General features: G+C 31.4%; 4 protein-coding genes and 1 long non-coding RNA gene across 7 annotated transcripts in view; 3 read left to right on the top strand and 2 right to left on the bottom strand.

The window, feature by feature from the left end:
- The window catches only part of LOC130669052 (uncharacterized protein C05D11.1-like), a 230564-nt gene that overhangs the window by 57477 nt on the left and 155332 nt on the right, over nucleotides 1–17755 (top strand). The window lies entirely within an intron of this gene.
- Nucleotides 104–2399, top strand: LOC130669058 (protein-cysteine N-palmitoyltransferase Rasp-like). The gene is made up of 5 exons (XM_057471732.1): nucleotides 104–658; nucleotides 736–920; nucleotides 994–1775; nucleotides 1846–2186; nucleotides 2262–2399. Exons 1-5 carry the CDS (start codon nucleotides 562–564, stop codon nucleotides 2375–2377), a joined length of 1521 nt encoding a protein of 506 aa, XP_057327715.1. The 5' UTR covers nucleotides 104–561; the 3' UTR covers nucleotides 2378–2399.
- Nucleotides 2350–4954, bottom strand: LOC130669061 (transcription termination factor, mitochondrial). The gene is made up of 4 exons (XM_057471736.1): nucleotides 4078–4954; nucleotides 3915–4011; nucleotides 3102–3255; nucleotides 2350–3038 (listed from the first exon to the last, which is right to left on the bottom strand). The coding sequence occupies exons 1-4, from the start codon at nucleotides 4687–4689 to the stop codon at nucleotides 2642–2644; spliced, it is 1260 nt and encodes a 419-aa protein (XP_057327719.1). The 5' UTR covers nucleotides 4690–4954; the 3' UTR covers nucleotides 2350–2641.
- Nucleotides 10198–17755, top strand: part of LOC130669055 (venom dipeptidyl peptidase 4-like) — a 152133-nt gene continuing 144575 nt past the window's right edge. The window contains exon 1 of one of the 2 annotated variants that reach the window (XM_057471726.1): nucleotides 10198–10597. In XM_057471726.1, coding sequence (XP_057327709.1) covers nucleotides 10418–10597 — 180 coding nt within the window. In that variant the 5' untranslated portion in view covers nucleotides 10198–10417. The remainder of the gene's footprint in view (nucleotides 10598–17755) is intronic. The other variant, XM_057471727.1, reaches the window with a different exon arrangement.
- The window catches only part of LOC130669070 (uncharacterized), a 135981-nt gene continuing 134850 nt past the window's right edge, over nucleotides 16625–17755 (bottom strand). The window contains exons 4-5 of one of the 2 annotated variants that reach the window (XR_008990118.1): nucleotides 17028–17463; nucleotides 16625–16947 (exon numbers count right to left, since the gene is read on the bottom strand). This is a non-coding gene — a long non-coding RNA (uncharacterized LOC130669070). Of the gene's footprint in view, nucleotides 17464–17755 lie in introns of both variants that reach the window. The other variant, XR_008990117.1, reaches the window with a different exon arrangement.

The raw sequence follows: 17755 nt of genomic DNA, 5'->3' as shown, positions 1-17755 counted from the left end.
TGAACGCTATAAAAATACTTTAATGACTTTTTCTAATCTAATCTCTCAAAGTATCTATTAAGTATAGAAAAAAAAAATCCAGTTGATACAAACGTATACAATTTTAAAAATAAAACGACCGGTCATCAAAGCCTAGTGCGGGTATAATTTTATTATTGTATATTATGAGTATACCTAAGACCTAAACCCAGAAAATATAAGTATTATATTGTATGTAAAATATATTTCGCGTTACGGTATTCTACATATAAATATAAAGCCAGTGCCGGTGTATATTTACTCAGTACTCTCTACACATAAAGACATTTCCACGTGTGCAAACAGGTAATAGTTACCGTGCACTTAAATAAATTTAAAATAATGTTGAATAAATATTAACTCAATCTATTAGTCAACTTGTCAATTAAAAAAACTGTTTGATGTCAATTACTAAATAATTAAAAGTCTACAGGATAAATTAATAGCGTAAATAAATAAAATAAAATAAGCGAGGCGGTATTTTTAAAAAACTTGCAATTGCCGCGAATTTGAAAATTCAAAAAGTTGATTTAAATTTAAATAATGACGAGGCTTAGTAGGAGTGAAGTGAGGTTTTATTTCGCTGCCTGGACATGTGGGGTTTTGTATTCTCTGTATCATGTCTATCTATCAGGGACATGTGAGTTAAATATATGACTAATTAATTATAATAATGACTAATTAATTTAATTGATAATTGGATTCGTTTGTTTGTAGATTTTAACAGGACACGAAGTAGCCATGAAGATTTTGCCGTAGGATGGAGTTGGGTAGGAAGGAAACAAGACATTTCTGATGGAGAATGGTGGTCATTTATCCCGTTGATGAAAAAAATGATGCCTTGGGTTGCAGTACAATTGCTGATAAGTCATATTATTAAATATAAGAAGCTCAGTAGCACGGTAGTAAATTTTATTAATGAGTTAATTAACTTAATGGGGGAGCAAAGTGAGGTAATTATTTAATAATCAACAGGTGTCATGTTGCTGGTACATTGCGGTGACTCTAGGATTTTTATGGACGTACATTGGGGCGTCTGGAATTATTTTGATGATGATACAGCCGTGCGTCGTTTGTCTGTTGATATCAATACGTAATTTACCTCTTACTTATTTCGTCGAACTGGGACTTCTCTATGTGCTTCAGTACAACCCGCTGATGAACCTGGTATGGAACGACTGGCTCCAGGTGGATGATGGGTGGGATTATTTACTAACAGTTACTATTTTTTGGGTCCAACTCCGCAGCATCAGTTGCGCTGTTGACAACATCACCGAGTACAGGCACAGAAACCTGGCGGGATTTTTTAGAAATTTTATTGAGACTACGGCTTACTGCTTGTATTTGCCGACTCTCTTCACGGGCCCGTTTTTCCTGTACGCGGACTTCCGCAAGGGCATCAATGGACCCAATGATAAGTGGACGTTGCGCCGAGTGGGCACTACTTGTTTTAATTTACTGAGATTTATGTTCTGGTTACTCTTCACCGAATTCGCGATGCACTTTGTGTACACCAGCGCTTTCAAAGGTTACCCGCGGGAAGTCGGGTCTTTTAATTCCTGGGCATTCTACGGGTTCGGTTACTCAATGGGCCAGTATTTTTGTAATAAGTATATTGTTATTTATGGACTCGCTGGTGAAATGAGTCGTGCTGATGATATTGATGCTCCTCCACCGCCTAAATGTATAGGAAGAGTCCATCTGTACTCCGAAATGTGGAAACATTTTGATCGCGGACTCTACCACTTTCTTGTCAAGTAAATTTATTATTATTATTATCATTAATTATTTTATTAAATTAATTACTAAGATTTTTATAACTTCTAGGTACATCTACGGACCGATTGCTAAATTTAATTTCCCTCTGAAAAAATTTTTTGCCTCCTTGCTGACATTCTCGTTCATTTACATCTGGCACGGAATGAATAAATTCGTATTTGTTTGGTCGCTTTTAAATTTCATTGGAATAACTGTTGAAAGTATCGCTCGTTATATTGGAAATACTCCGTTCTACAGTTACTATATAAATAAATATATGTCACCGGAAAATGCTCGGAGATTCCACTGTCTGATTGCTACTCCGTTGCTTTCAATGTCTGCGGTATCAAATTTTTATTTTTTCAGCGGCATGACTATCGGCAATTTATTTGCTCTAAGATTATTTCAAGGTAAAATTTTTTTTTTTATTTTTATTACTAATAATATTGTAGCACTGGTAATAATATTTTATTTACAATTTTTAGATTCATGGATAACTATTTTTACTAGAACATTTTTCCTCTACTGTTGCTGTCAAGTTTCAACAGAAGTTAAAATTTTAGAAAATTTAAAAAAAAATTTTAAAAAGTTGATTCCATAACGGCCTCTATTCAATTAATTTTTAGCTCAATTACTTCTATAAAAAAAAAAAAAAAAAAACATCACAAGTGCCAAATTACAAATCTAGTAAATTTAAAATTTTTTAAATAAAAAAAATAGCCTTTGAATTTATTTTCGTTATCAGACTATTAGATATATACATTTATTTATATATAAGTCAAATAAACAATCAAAATATTAAAAATAATTATGTAAAAATATTTATACATCTATTAAAAAATTTATTTTTCAATAATAATAATAATTAAGGATATGAATCTTCACGATCATTCAGATTAAACCTTTTCTGTAATTTTTTTTGGAACAAGTTCTCAAAGGCGCTGTTCGAAGCAGAGATAAGGGACAGAGAAGGCTGCCCCAGGTCGTGCTTAACCCATCTGTCATATTTATAACGCAGGGATTCTTCTCGGCAGTGAAGTGCTCGTGTTCCTAAATATACATTTTCAAATTTGTAACCTTTTTCGCGCATGAACAACAACACGCCCGTCAGAGCCTTGATGTTCCTCATGTAGAGCGACGGATCCTTGCGGAATAGACAGTCAACGAAATTCTTGTCGCAATCGAATAATGCCATGATGTATTCTTCAAGACTAGCGTAGGGTTTCAAATACTCAATTCGGGTTCTAGCATCTTCCTCCATTCTGAAATTAATAAACTAGTTGATAGTAAATTGTATTTATTTAAATAAATATTGTCTGCATTACCTGGCAAATACGTTGGCTGGACAGCGCACTGCCCATGGCTTCACGTGCCTGTTTCCAAAAGTTCGGGCTTTGTCAATTCTTTCTAATACTCGTGATACTTTGTACCCATATAAAAATAAATTTGTCCTTATCATTCTTCCCTTGGTACCAGCCTCTAAATTTATACAAAAGTATTTTTAAAAATATTATTTATCATAATTTTTCAAGTCGATTTAAAATAAATTCAAAAATCCGCATGCAAATTTTTTAAATGCCCACTAATTATTTTATAAATCCTCAGTCTGCATTTAATTTTTTTTGTAATTTTTTGATAAGAATTAAAAATGACATGATCCTGAAGTCAACAGACAGTTAAAAATTTTCTGATTTTTTTTTTTCAAAAAATCAATAACAGTAAAAAAAAACTAAAAATATGCACATGTAGAAAATTTAAAAAACTATAAGTGCAATTTTTAAAAATATTTTTTTTTCATAGTTGATAGTTTTTAAAAAAATCCAAAGATTATTAGACGTCGGCTAACTTCAGTATTATAAAATCATCCAGAAGTTAGCAGACAATCAACAATTTTTGAATTTTTTTTCACCAAATCAATTGCAAAAAAAAAACAAATAATAAAAAAATCCACATGTAGAAAATAAAAAAATCTACAAGTGCAATTTTTCAAAATTTTTTTTTTTTTATAATTTATCATTTTTTTTAAATTCCAAAAATTATTCGACGTTTGCTAACTTCAGTATCATATTATAAAATGACTTATTTTGAAAATATTTTAATTACTAACTGTAGTGTTTGTTAAGTAAATAAATAATTACCGCGTAAGTTTTCAGTGATGTCATATATTTTTTTCATACTCAAGGTAAGAAAATATTTATTCATTACTAAATTTCGACATAATTCTCTTATACTGCACTGCAAAAAAAATCATTAATTAGTTAATTAAATAATGTAATTAGCTAGCAAATTAATAACAATTACCTCGAACCGATTTGCCAAGTACTCAATCCGATTATTAAATTCTTGAGGGATAATCGTTTTGTCTGACTCAGTTAAAGCTGCCAGCCGCACTAATTTTTTAGCCGGAAATTTAAACAGCAAAAGCGCTTGGTTGATGTCCAGCTTCATGGTCTCGAAACTGGTGATTTTTTTCTCCAAATCCTCAGTCGTGCTAGCAAATGCGTAAGGGTGAAGTTTGAGCAGCTCTTTGTCAACACCAGCAGCAACCAAGAGATTGTAATTTTTGGTAATCGTTGCTTTGGACAGTGTCCGAAAAATTTCAAAATCTTTCACAGCCTCCTTGGCAATATCTCTTGGGATTTGAAAATCTCTTCTGAGCGAATCGATGGCTTGCTCACTTTCCATTGACGATTCATCGATGAATTGTTTGAAACTTTTAACATCGTGGTAGTCTACGTCGTAGTGAACTGGTGCTGACAGACGATTTGATGATTGCTCAGCTAATGTAGATGATTTGTAGTAATTATATATATTTGGTGATGATCTATATTTTTTTATGTACCCAGAAAACCCGACTTTGGGGTTATTTTTAAATAAATTATTTATTAGAGACCAGCTTATGTTCCTCACCATTTTTTACATTGTTGTTATTTCTTATACTTATTATCATATATATTTATTCATTCATTTATTAAAAAATAATAATTTTTCAAATCAACAATAAACAATAATCACGTAATTAAATTTCAATAACAGAACGCCATTTTGAATTCGTGGCGCCACCTCAGTTTTTAAAATATCGCGGGCTAAAAAATAACTGCGTCTGCGCGTGATTTGAAAATGAAATCAAAATGGCGCAGCGACGCGGGCAGGCGGCAGACTCGTCGTGATGCCGGCAAGTAATAATTAGTTTTTTAAGTGATTTAAATGTGTCATGAGTTAATAATAATTATAAATATTTTAAAAATAATTAAGTGAATGAAGTTTTGTTCTCATTAGTGATTAAGTGAGTGAATATTTAGAGTACATTCGAAAATGTTCTAGCTCTTTCTGTGTGCCAACGCTCGGCTGGAGCTAGAGCTAGAGCATTTCCGATTGCACTCGTAGTGAAAAAATTTGTGTAGTGAAGTGATTTATGGTGACCGAGAATTTAATCTGAATTGTGAGTTTAGTTTGAGTATTTATTTAATTAATTGTTCAGTGTAATTGTGAAAAAAAAAAAACTGAGTAGTGAATAAGTGATAAATAATTGTGGTTGTGACAAAAATGACTGGGGAGATTCATCTTGAATTTGGTGAGTTTTTAAAAAATTTCGAATTTTTTTGATTTTGGTTAATTACTCAATTTGATTATTTGTTGAGCTAATTCATTTTTTATTCATTTATTTGTGACGATAAAAAATTTTTCGCGGCATCAGCGGCCATTTTCTGTAAATTTGAATAGCGCCATCTGTTTTAAACTTTGGCGCGAGATTTTAAAAACAGAACCCAAGTTAATTTAAATAAATGGCTGATAATTAAAGAAAAATTATTTTTAAAATTGCGTAGACACATTAATGTCGATATTAATTTTTTTTTACTAAATTTGAAAGTAAAAATAAAAATAATTATTTTTATAATTAATTATTCCACCGCCGCTAATTATTATACAAAAAAAAATTAAGCCCGGTGGCTTAGTGAGAATTTAAAAAATAATGAAATTATTTAATTTTATAAATACAATTATGTCTGGCAATTTCAAAATCCTTAATTGTTTCTGCCATTGCATTGTTCTTGCTCGTGTTCTTGCTCTTACTATTATCATAAAAGCTATTGAAGTCGGAAAGTAAATTAACCGAATAAAAAACCCCGGTTTTATATAGACATTGCCTAATTGCTGCTCTCGACCAAACAAAAGTACATTTTATTTGCGAGCGTACTCGCGTATGCACCTTCGCCCTTCCCCAATTGTTTTTACTGCTCACTAAAAAAAATATAAAAATAAAATAACTCCGAGCTATTGAAGGATAGATGGGAGTTTGATAGGACAGGGGATAAAAATGTAAACTCACAAGAGTTTTTACAATATCCGTTGCTGCTACATATATATTTATATTTGTTAGTTCGTGTAATGTAAGGCAGTAGTTTGTTGATACGGACATTTTGCCACATGAATAAATCGCCATGCATGCTTCACTTGTTATTGCACTGCACTATTTCGTGGCTGTGTTGGCCAATTCGCCAGAGGCCAATGACCTTCGTTGTTACTTTCCATACATTATTTATAAATTTATTTTCACCATTATCTGAAATTAATTACTTGTATTATAAATTCATTTATAATTATTCCCAGTCATTTTTTCTCGTGCGCAGTTTTAAATGTCACTAATTAATTATTGCAAAGAAATTTCATCATTAAATTTGCACAGTAATTATTATAATTTTTCTAATTTATTCGGATGATTAAAAAATTTTTCATGACTTAAAGAATATGAAAAATTTATTGCTAGAGGGAAAACTTCTTTTGAGATTTTCATCCAAAAAAAAACTTCTTGTATAGAATGACATAAATTTTATTAAATTCAAAAATATGAAAGTCATTCAAATTTTTAGTGACTTAATTTTCGTTATATTTCTTTTTGTAAAAAAATCACATAATTTAAAATACGTTCATATTTTTTTATGTAATGCCAATAAGCGGTTGTCATGTCAAAACGTCACAAGAGTGCATATATATATATATATATATATATATATCTATATATACCCAAGGGTGTATGTTATTCAACAGAAAATCCTTTCTTCACTTGAGCTGTCAGTTATAAAATAACGCGAGCGAGCAAATCATCAGGGATTTACATTTCTACAAAGTTTGACACTATAACCGTTGACAGTGAACTTTATCATTTAAAGTTTTCATAAAAATTTACCACACACCGGCAACTGAATTCCACACAAGTTTTGTTAATAAAATTTCCCACTCTCTGTATGTTAATATTCCAGCATCTGGTTGCATCAAGTGAAAGGTACTTCTGCATCCTCTTGAATCAGAGCAACATAAATGGGACGGCTTTTCTACATAAAAGTATTTCGTCAGCTCTACAGTTATATCTTTTATTTGCTGTGAAGGAAAAAAAATTATTAGCTTTCACTAATAGTAACATCAGCGACTCCGAATGGTCCGGAGTAGGATCGCGGCCCCTTTCTCCCACATTAGCATTACGTTTACGACCCAGTTTTAGACGAGATATACTTCCTCGCGGCAACATCTTGTCAGCGAATGTGTAAATCGGTATCCGTTTGTTGAAAATATTCAGTGGGCAAGTAAACAAAATAATAAAAACAACTTTTTCCGCATCATAGATAAAGTTATTTTTATCTTCAATTTATATCACTATAGTTAATGTGATTTTTATTTTAAAATAATATAAAATTGCCGCGTCAATCAACCGCGAGTTCACGGGTTATTTAAATGTTATTAAACACTGTTGTGTATAGTGTGTATTTTTTTTATCTCAGCCAATCATTTAACGTCAATCTAATTTTTGATCTCGTAAATATTTATTGCGTTTCACGAGGGAATTCCCCAGGACCGTTATGTGTACGTATATATCATAGTAGTGATCTGCTGCGGAGTGAAACGAGAGCATCAAGTGAGCCAGTAATAATCGGTTGATACGCTCATGTGGGTGTGTGTGAATGTGGAACCAGAGTTAGAGGAATTGCAGGTCGGATGGGTGAGTGAGTGAGTCAGGGGAGGAAAAGAGGGAGGATTAGGTCGTAGGGTGCCAGGCGCGTCAACCCTTTCGTGCGTACCGAGCTTTCGACCAATGACCCATGCACGATTTTTTGTACCTCAATGGTTATATGCATCGTGTCATCCCTCCTTTACCTCCTCCTCCTCTGCCTATATATCTAGTTAGCGATCCTCCTCTGGTGGATGAAAATAAATAGCGTCTCTACTCGCTCGCGTCTACTTGGCAACTGGGCTTTGTTGGTGCGTCAACCGACACCCGCGAGTGATCCCGCTTTGGCTTTATTCATGGGTTCGCGCCGCGAATATTATACCGTCGCTTCCTCGTTGGTGATGCTGATGCTGATGGTAGGTCATCGTGTCCATAGGTCTACAGTCTACATTTTTTATAGTTGGTCATTTTATTCGTTCATTATTTTTGTATTTTTTTCATTTTTTGAACGGTGAATATTCATCATTTTATTTTTAGTGGGTGTTGTGGTTACTTGTATTGAAATAATCATATTTATTGAGTTTTGTAAATCCGTTTTTTAAATATTTCTATACGGAATTTCCGTTTGGGAATGAAAAAAAAAAAAAAACAGATTTTTTTACGGATACTTATTGATCTGGAATTAATTTAGTATTTCGATAAATTGATAACAACATTATATTGGTCGGACACCGTTTTTTTTCAGGATATGAGTATTCAATATTCGTTATTAATATCAGCATTATTTTTTAATTTGTGTTGTCTTGGTACAAGTTCATTCAACCTTGTTCTCTATTATCGTGATACTCATATTGTTTATGTATAACAACTGAATGGAAGGGATAAATAGATTCCTATGAAAAGTGGCCGTAATTTTTTTCTGTTAGGAATAACTCTGCACTAACTCTGCAATATTAACGTTTTTTGTTCATTATGATGTCCTCTAGTAGAAGAAGCCCTAATACATCCTAAGAAAAATTTATTTTTTGAGTTCAGATCCATATGAGGATTAGGTGGAGATGGGTGGAGATGGACTATCCATGTCTTCCTTTGAAGAGAGGCCCGTAACTTTGCTCCTGTTGGGAATAATCCAACACAATATAAACGTTTTTTGTTCATTATGATGTCCTCTAGTAGAAGAAGCCCTAATACATCCTAAGAAAAATTTATTTTTTGAGTTCAGGTCCATATGAGGATTAGGTGAAGACGGGTGGAGATGAGGCTGTCCATGTCTTCCTATGAATAGTGGCCCGTAACTTGCTCCTGTTGGGAACAACTCATCACAATATAAACGTTTTTTGTTCATTATGATGTCCTCTAGTAGGAGAAGCCCTAATACGTCCTAAAAAAAATTTTTTTTTTGAGTTCAGATCCATATGAAGATTAGGTGGAGATGGGTGGAGATGGACTATCCATGTCTTCCTATGAAGAGAGGCCCGTAACTTTGCTCCTGTTGGTAATAACTCATCACAATACAAACGTTTTTTGTTCATTATGATGTCCTCTAGTAGAAGAAGCCCTAATACATCCTAAGAAAAATTTATTTTTTGAGTTCAGATCCATATGAGGTTTAGGTAGAGATGGGTAGAGATGGACTATCCATGTCTTCCTATGAAGAGTGGCCCGTAACTTTGCTCCTGTTGGGAATAACTCATCACAATATAAACGTTTTTTGTTCATTATGATGTCTTCTAGTTAAAGATACTCTCAAAAGTCCAAAAAGTTTAGTTTATAGGAAGCGCTGTGAGAATGCCCACCGGCGCCAGTTGTTCTAGCTTTGTCACTATTATTCTTTAATTAACCTAAAATTTCGCAAAGGCATTCTCTCTAGGTATTTCAATTTCGTTTTTCCATTATTTCTATATTGTCAAGTGATACGCTGACATATCTGAATGTGCCTTTTCGGCCCCAAGTGACTTCGAATCTTTTTCAAAACCTCAATTTGCACTACGATCTAAAAAAAAATGATTTCACTCAATCACAAGTTTCCTTTCTTTTAATCTGAACGTTACATCGAGACGTCATGTAAAAATATCATAATCATGTTCCCAAGTTTACTTTCCTCAGTCCATCCTTTTCTATGTTTATAATTCCTAATTCACGATAAATAAACATTGGGGTCAAAAAAAAAAATTTCATCTTCTCGTCCGCTGACTCGGATGCGACTAATAATAGACTTAAAAATTCTCATTGATAATATTATGTTTTCTTGCATTCTCAAGTAATGTTATTGTGTAACATAAGCAGCGGAGTATTTTTATATTCATTACAAAGTTATTAATCACGGCTATGCCTCGACTCACAAGTTATTTACCTCCACATACATGCCATCAAAATAAACTCTTCATTTCAGTGTTAGTATAAAAATATATACATAAATAAGTGTATATATGTATGCTCACGGGTAATTTACTGCGGAAAGTGTACAGCAGACTTGTCTTTGTCACTAATAAAAGACCGCGTTATAATAAGTGTTATCATTGTTTATCGCAGTGGGACATCTGGCAAATTCTGTTGCTCATTTTTTCCGCTTGAGTCTAGCTAGCGTTAAATTTTCAACAGTTTTTAGATTTTACTTGTTTTCAATGAATATTTAAATGTCTGCGGCGTAATACTGTGAAGTGAATTAATTAAATACGCGAACTATAATAAACAAAAATGACAACAAATATAATTGTTGATGATGATTTTACCGGAGAGACTTATGATAATGAAAACGATAATGAAACAGAAGAGGATCCATTAATACCAGACGATTTAAATTTAAAAGTAAATACTAAAAAAATTAAGTGGACTCATAAAAATATTAATCATGATTTCATTAACGACTTTCATCCGGTGAGTTTTTATTATGATTATAAATAAATATATAAATTTAAAAAAAAATTCTACGAGTTAAAAAATAGTCCATTAGTTTCAAAAAAAATTTCAAGGGTAGAAAATTATTTTTAGTAGAAAGTATAAAAAAAATATATGAGAGGAAAGGGAAGTCGTGGAAATAATTAAAAAAATTTAATTAAAAATGTTATTGTTGGTATAGTGTGTAAATATTAAATGAAAGATATTTATGTGTTAAAACAATGTGTAATTAGGAGCGGAGCCGGCGGATGGCGGGAAAAGTGTTGAGGAGTCGGAGGTATTTAAAAATAATTTAAGTTGATGGGAGGGTAATTGAGACAAAGGGGAGTGTTCGTCATCTAATTTTAAACGTGAATGAGCGGGTTGAGTAGAGCTGAGGTAGGATAGTTTTGGCTGGGAAGGAAAGGGTGGCAAGGAAGATAAGAATGGAATGATGTCATCTGTTATACTCAACAGTGGATATCTACAGGTATAGAGACTAAAAGAGTTGAGTAAAGAGACGGGATTCGGCGAGTTCCATTGGCTCTTACCTCAATGCTGGTGATGCTGATGTTGTCGCTGGTGTTAGTGCTAGTGCCGGTGGATTTCTTTGTTTTATTCGGTACTTTTTAGTCTTCGTCTTTATGCTAGTCTTTCACTAGTCTCTTTACTTGTGTCTGGGACTTGGAAGCTTGCGCGGTGAATTTTAATGAGTCTTGTGGCCCGCGGCTCTTGCCTAGATAAATGAATCCTGGGTTTTCTCTATGACTCTACGCTCACGGTTTTTCCTTATCCTCTTTACTTACACACTTATTCTTTTATCGTTATATATCGCTATAGAGAGGATTTTTAAATCTCCTTCTCTCTTGTGATCGTAGCTCTTATTCGTGATAAAAATTTTTTATCTGATGAGAATACAAGGAGAATAAAATCGTGTAATAATGACTGAGGTGGAAAAAAGTTTAAGAAAAACTTTTTTCAGATTTAATTACACTCCGTAAATCGCGTAATAAAAATTATAAATTTATTGTTTGATAAATTTTATTACTGCAATAGTAAATTAAGATACGAGTTGTGAATATTTTTTTTTAATTTTGAATTATTGGTTGATAAAAATTATTTTTTCATTGAAGAAATTTTTTAATTTTTACATAAATATTTTTTTTTTATAAACTAATGGTTTATAAATAGGAAATTGCGGGTTGATAAAAAAATATCATGTTTTATCTTATCGTTAGTAGTAATAACGTATTGCAATAAGTCGGTTTTTATGACATCTTTGCGATTATGTAAATTCTATTACAGTATGTTATATACTATTATTATTATCATTATGATATTATATTCCGTATGCTATAACATCATGGAGTCAGATTAGGAATGTCATATAATATATATTTTAATACTTAAAAAAAAACAAAATAATCTGAACATGAAGGAAAAGGAAAAATGTTGAGATATTTTTTATTTTATAAAACGACAGATATTAATTTACGATATTTATCATAATGAATAGCGCGCATGTGCTCGAGTGAGGAGTAATGAGGGCCGAGTAGTGTAGAGGGAAAGGGATCAGAGTGAAAGAAATTAGAGAGTTGGATAAAATTATCTCAAGTTGGGAGTTGTCACTTAGCCAGTCGGATTCACGGTAATCTTGCATCGGAAGGGTATCCAATCTAGTCCTTTCATACCCAGCCCTTTACCCACTCTCATGTTCTTGTACCACATCCGGTAAACTAATTTTAACGTTTCCACTTCGAGTTAATCCTTATCACGACTGTTTGATGCTTATAATTAGCTTTGAGTCACTTTGTTTCCAAGTCCTCTAATTGCTTGTATTTACATTATTACAAAATATTTTGTCATCTATTTGATTTGTCAATATTTGAAAGTATATGACTTTTATTTTCTAAACTATTAATCCTACGGTATTTTTTATTGATACAAAACTTTTAGAGAATTAAATTTCCTTTCCAATGACCACCATAAACATCCCATTATTCCCACCAGTCATTAAGATATCAATTATATCAATTGAAAAATTTATACTCCAATGTCTACAATTTGTATTCAAATTAATATTTTATTTAATTTAAACTCAATCATTATTAGTACACTGTAAAAAGAGCGGTGTTAAAAATGGACTCGTTTTAACTCCGCCCGGTGTAAAAATGAAACTACACCGGTTTAGGAGGAGTAATACACCAGTGTTAAAAATACCGGTGTTAAATCAGGGTAACCGGTGTAAAAGCGGAGTAAAATCGGTGTAAAAGCGGGGTAACAGGTGTAAAAGTGGAGTAATGCCGGTGTAAAAGCGGGGTAAATTGCGTCCGCTTGGAGTATTAACTTTAAAGATTATAAAACACAAAAAATGTCAGTTCTTTATGAAAATTAATAAAAAATATCATTCATTAACAATTATAGTGATCGAGTAAGTAAAAATATTCACAAAGTATAATATTTTAACACCGGTAAAGAATATCTACACCAGCGGTGGCGTTATTTTAACACCGGTCTAGAATATTTACACCAGTGGCGGCGTTATTTTTACACCGCTTTCGGGGGTAAATTTAACACCGATAATTTTAACACCTACACCGCTTGGACTTACCCCGGTGATTTTTTACAGTGTATTTACTAATTAATAAAAAGGCCATTTGACAGCCAAAATGGAAGCAGATTTTTCATAATATATTTACTATTGAACTGTTAAAAGTTTTGATAGTAAGCATGAGAACACACTCTCTAAATATGAATTAGTGAATATTTACTAATTCGAAGTGCAAACCGAACCACTGATTTCAAAAAGTGGTTCGGTTGGCACTCAAAATTAGTGAATATTCACTTATTTCACTTATTCATGTTTAGAGAGCATGCGAAAGTTAGATTTCTATGGAATATGAAACCTATTGCTCCTACTACTGATAATAATAATAGTAAAATATCTGATGCTAACAATGGTATAACATTATCAGCTAAAATTATTATAAAATTAATCAATAATCCGCTAGATGAGTTTGTCTAATGCAATCTCTCATATTTTCCCAGGATACACAACCTAATACCATAGAGTTCTCATTTTACGTAAACTGACCAGTGAACCACCCGAACAGGGAACTCATGCCAGTCACCCGTAATTTGCCTTCTCTCGAATTATTCTCAATTATTCAATCCATGTATCCTATGACTGCGTGCACAGAATAGAATGAATATATCTCTATTATATATATTCTCATGCACACCCACCCCACCCACATCCACATATGTCTATATACATATACATATAACATAACGCCATCCATGATCTTCAACCAGGGATTCAAATCCCCCAGTTACTACCGGTTATCTCTTTTCTTCTATTTTTCAAAAACTTGCTAAACAAATACACGCGATTAATAATAAATCCTATAACTTTGAATTTTCTTCTTGGATTTTTATTTCTTCACGAAACTTTTATAAATTTTTCTATTAAACTTTATACTAATTTATTTTTTTTAAAACTTTTCGCTCAACAACTTTTTATTATTATTTTTTTTGGAGCTCAATAAGTGTAAAGTTTTGAAATTTAAATATTGAGTTATATTTATTTAAAAACAATAAATAATAATATTTCTATTTTGTCAGCACACATCAATTTACGTTCAATTTTTTTCCACACTGCATTTGTATAAAGTGATTAAAAATAAATATTATCCCGACGATGTTGAACGCGATTCGGTGAATTTTGTGTTCTGTTAAGCTCCGGGGTTTTATTAATTTATTTATTAATTTATTTATTGGTCGAAGCTGATGCAATGGAGTCGGCAGTGCGTTAAAACCTTATCGTTGACGAGATGCGACGCATTTTTATTTTTAAATAAATACCGCTAACTCTGTGGTTTTTTCGGCTGTTCGGTTTATTTTGCTTTTAATATTTATTTAACCGTTTTTATTTATTTTCATTTTATTTATAATACGTAATTTAAATGCAATTTATTTTCTGAAGCAAACGCTGATTCATCCATCAAGTGAATTTAAATGACAAGCAATAAAATTAAATCACTTAATTTGTATTCGTTTATCGTCAATAATTATTGTCCCTTTAAAATAAATTGCTATGTTTTTAAATTATCATTCAGTTTTATATTTTCCCTTTGCTAAAATTGAATAAAAAATTTTTTTTGTTTACGTTTTATATTGAAAAATTATTTTTTTAGTTCAGAATTTGGTTTCACTGGTGCTATTGTTGTTATTTAATTAGATTTTTGTAATCGGGTTATAATGTCATTCGTTAGTCGAGTAGAGTCAATTACCATTAACGATTTTCGTTACCTCATTATGAGCAAGATTAACGTACTGATTATTTGGAAATAATTTTGTGACGATAATGATTAATGAGCAATGATAATAATTTGATTTGTTGATTAATCATTTTAATGGAATTTTTTATTTTTTGCCAAGGATTTAATCCGTCGATAGCAAATGGGGAAATTCAATAATTATTTTTTAGACGGGGTGGGCGGGGTGGAAGAGGCACAATACACGGAAAGAATTTTCGTATGAATATTGCCATATTATTTATTCTAAAAATTACTCTGAATCGAGTAATCTTGGGTCATAACGACTTTTCACTTTTGAATTACAAAATTTTACTCTTTCAGTGAGTAAAAATCAATCAGATTAATTTTTACTCACAATTGCGAGTAAAAATTACACCTAGCGGCTGTCTAAATAAATTCTCTCTAATTTAATTTTTACTCGTAGGTTATGATTAAAAATTAATGATTCAATTTATAAAATTTATATTAAATTACAATAAAAACTACAATTAATAGGCTGAAATTTCCATAAAAAAATCTAATAACCATCTAATTGCCTTAGAATATGACTTAAAATAAATATTTTGAAAAAGAATAAAAAAAAAAATTACGCTTATTGTGTTGAAAAAAAAAAGATACAAATTTTTTTTTAATTTTAAAATAAATATTAAGTTATAGAGAGATACAGAGATCGTCTTTTTTTCCAAGCCTACGTTTGTGTGCGTAACATGTAAGTTGTCGCGAGCAAAATAAAAGACATTTGATTGAAACCGATATTAACCGAAGATTAACGGAGACTACTGAAATATTACCCTGCAGTTTAGAGTAAAAATTACTCCCATAGATAAGAAAATTTATTCGAGTTATAAGCAGTTTTTCATCCAACAGTTAATGGGTTTAAAAGAATGGTATATTGGGGAGTAAAAATTAATCACATGGAGTAAAAATTAATAGATTAAGATGAGATATTCACAATAATCGATTAAATATAAGACTTTTAAAAAATTACTCAGTAGTAGAGTAATACATAGTCTAGCAACGTTAATATTTAAACAAAAAAAATTAAATTTAAAACAAAATATACCAATTTTTTGCAACGGCCCAGGATTACTCGAAATTACAGAGTGATTTTTATCAAAAAATTCTTTCCGTGTAGATTTACATGGTAATTTATTATTTTTTTAAAAAGGATTTTTTCAAAATTTGTTCTATTTGTCGACACGATTACCTGACCGTTGATCCGAGGACAATTGATCCGCCGATAAAATATACTCACACACATATAAATGTGAAAAATTACGCCCTTTTTTCCCTAATTTTGTGTGTGTGTAACATAAAAAATATACTCACACACAAATTTTTCAAATTTATTAATAAACACAATTATTTATCGACGGATCAATCGTCGCAAGGATCAATCGTCGCAAGGATCAATTGTCGCGGATTAATTGTCGCGGATCAATTGTCCTCGGATCATCGGTCGTGTCACCGTCGACACATCAAGTTTCAAATTTGAATGCAAGTTCTAGTTATTATTTAAATTTCCAATGACGATATACTCGTTAAATTTAGATAAAAGTCCCTACTGTGTACTATCACATATATTTTAGTTGAAAAATTTTTTTTTACAATAATAGTGTCCCATTTGGTCTCGGTCGCTATGAGTCCCTGGAGTGTCAGTGTGGAAAAAAATTGACAAAACCGTGGCCTCACTAAAAATATTCAGGAAATCAGATATGGATAAAAATACTAGTATTTTCAAAAAATAAACTTCGACTAATGTGAATATAAATAGAGTTAAATTTCACCATTGAGAGAAATAAAAATAATTATAATTTTTCATTTAAAACATATTCACATATTCACAAGAAAAGTTTTCCATATGCGTTTCCTCAAATTGGCTATCGTTTTTGCATCAAATATTCTCCGAGATTTGTCTCCTTTTCAGATCGTACAACTTAAACTTTTAAAACTGCGATAAACTTTACCGACGACAACCAGAACAAAAAATATATAAAGTTGAACTGTTTAACGAACAAGCGATTCGAGCGACTGAAAATTTAAAATTCTTCATTATTTTATTTTATTTAATAAAAATAAGTTTGTTAATTTGAAACATTTAGCAAACTGACAATAAATTAACGTGTACTTATCTAGTGAAGGCGTTTATTTATTACGCTTTAAAAATGTCAAAGTCCAAAACTTTAATGTTAATAATTCTTACTCTCAGTACTTATATCTTTATCTCGTTGTCCTCGATACTTCAGAGTACTTAACTTTTGATATATTTAAGTCTTCGGATCGTAAATTACTTTTTTGTTAAATTAATTTTAATTTACTTTTTTTTTAATATCCATTTTAAAAAATATTTTTTTACCATCAATTTTCTGTCCAATTAATTTTTCAATTATAGAAAATCATCTCGTATTTTTATAGGATATAAATGTGGTAAGGTATTAAATTATAACAAAGTTGCAATTTCCAATTAATTTTACCATGAGAATTGATGTGTTGAAGTTTTGGCATTGACTGACCTGATATTCGATCCCAATTTGTCAGTAATTACTTCTGAAAATATAACATTTCACTCATATTTTTTAAAATCCAAAGTGTACAAAAAAAAAAAATGATTATTTCACGGAAAAAAATTAATCGTGAACGCAACATGATGCAGTCTTGGTAAATAAACATGATGAAATCATGTTGCATTCACATGATTTGTCATGTTTCGGTTACATGATAGTCATGTTGCGGTAACATGAGAAAATCATGTTGCATTCACATGATTTGTCATGTTTCGGCTACATGATAATCATGTTGCATTCACATGATCTGTCATGTTTCGGCTACATGATAATCA

Source organism: Microplitis mediator, chromosome 5 (genome assembly GCF_029852145.1).
Source record: "Microplitis mediator isolate UGA2020A chromosome 5, iyMicMedi2.1, whole genome shotgun sequence".
Lineage (NCBI taxonomy): Eukaryota > Metazoa > Arthropoda > Insecta > Hymenoptera > Braconidae > Microplitis > Microplitis mediator.
Note: the sequence above shows the minus strand (reverse complement) of the source record. Positions and strands in the feature narration are given on the sequence as shown.

Coding starts and splice junctions, on each gene's coding strand:
- LOC130669058 (XM_057471732.1), top strand. CDS start 562: ATGACGAGGCTTAGTAGGAGTGAAGTGAGGTTTTATTTCGCTGCCTGG. Junction 921..993: donor ATAAGAAGCTCAGTAGCACG/GTAGTAAATTTT, acceptor AATAATCAACAG/GTGTCATGTTGCTGGTACAT. Junction 1,776..1,845: donor CTCTACCACTTTCTTGTCAA/GTAAATTTATTA, acceptor TATAACTTCTAG/GTACATCTACGGACCGATTG.
- LOC130669061 (XM_057471736.1), bottom strand. CDS start 4,689: ATGGTGAGGAACATAAGCTGGTCTCTAATAAATAATTTATTTAAAAAT. Junction 3,256..3,914: donor CATCACTGAAAACTTACGCG/GTAATTATTTAT, acceptor GTATAAATTTAG/AGGCTGGTACCAAGGGAAGA. Junction 3,039..3,101: donor CCAGCCAACGTATTTGCCAG/GTAATGCAGACA, acceptor TATTAATTTCAG/AATGGAGGAAGATGCTAGAA.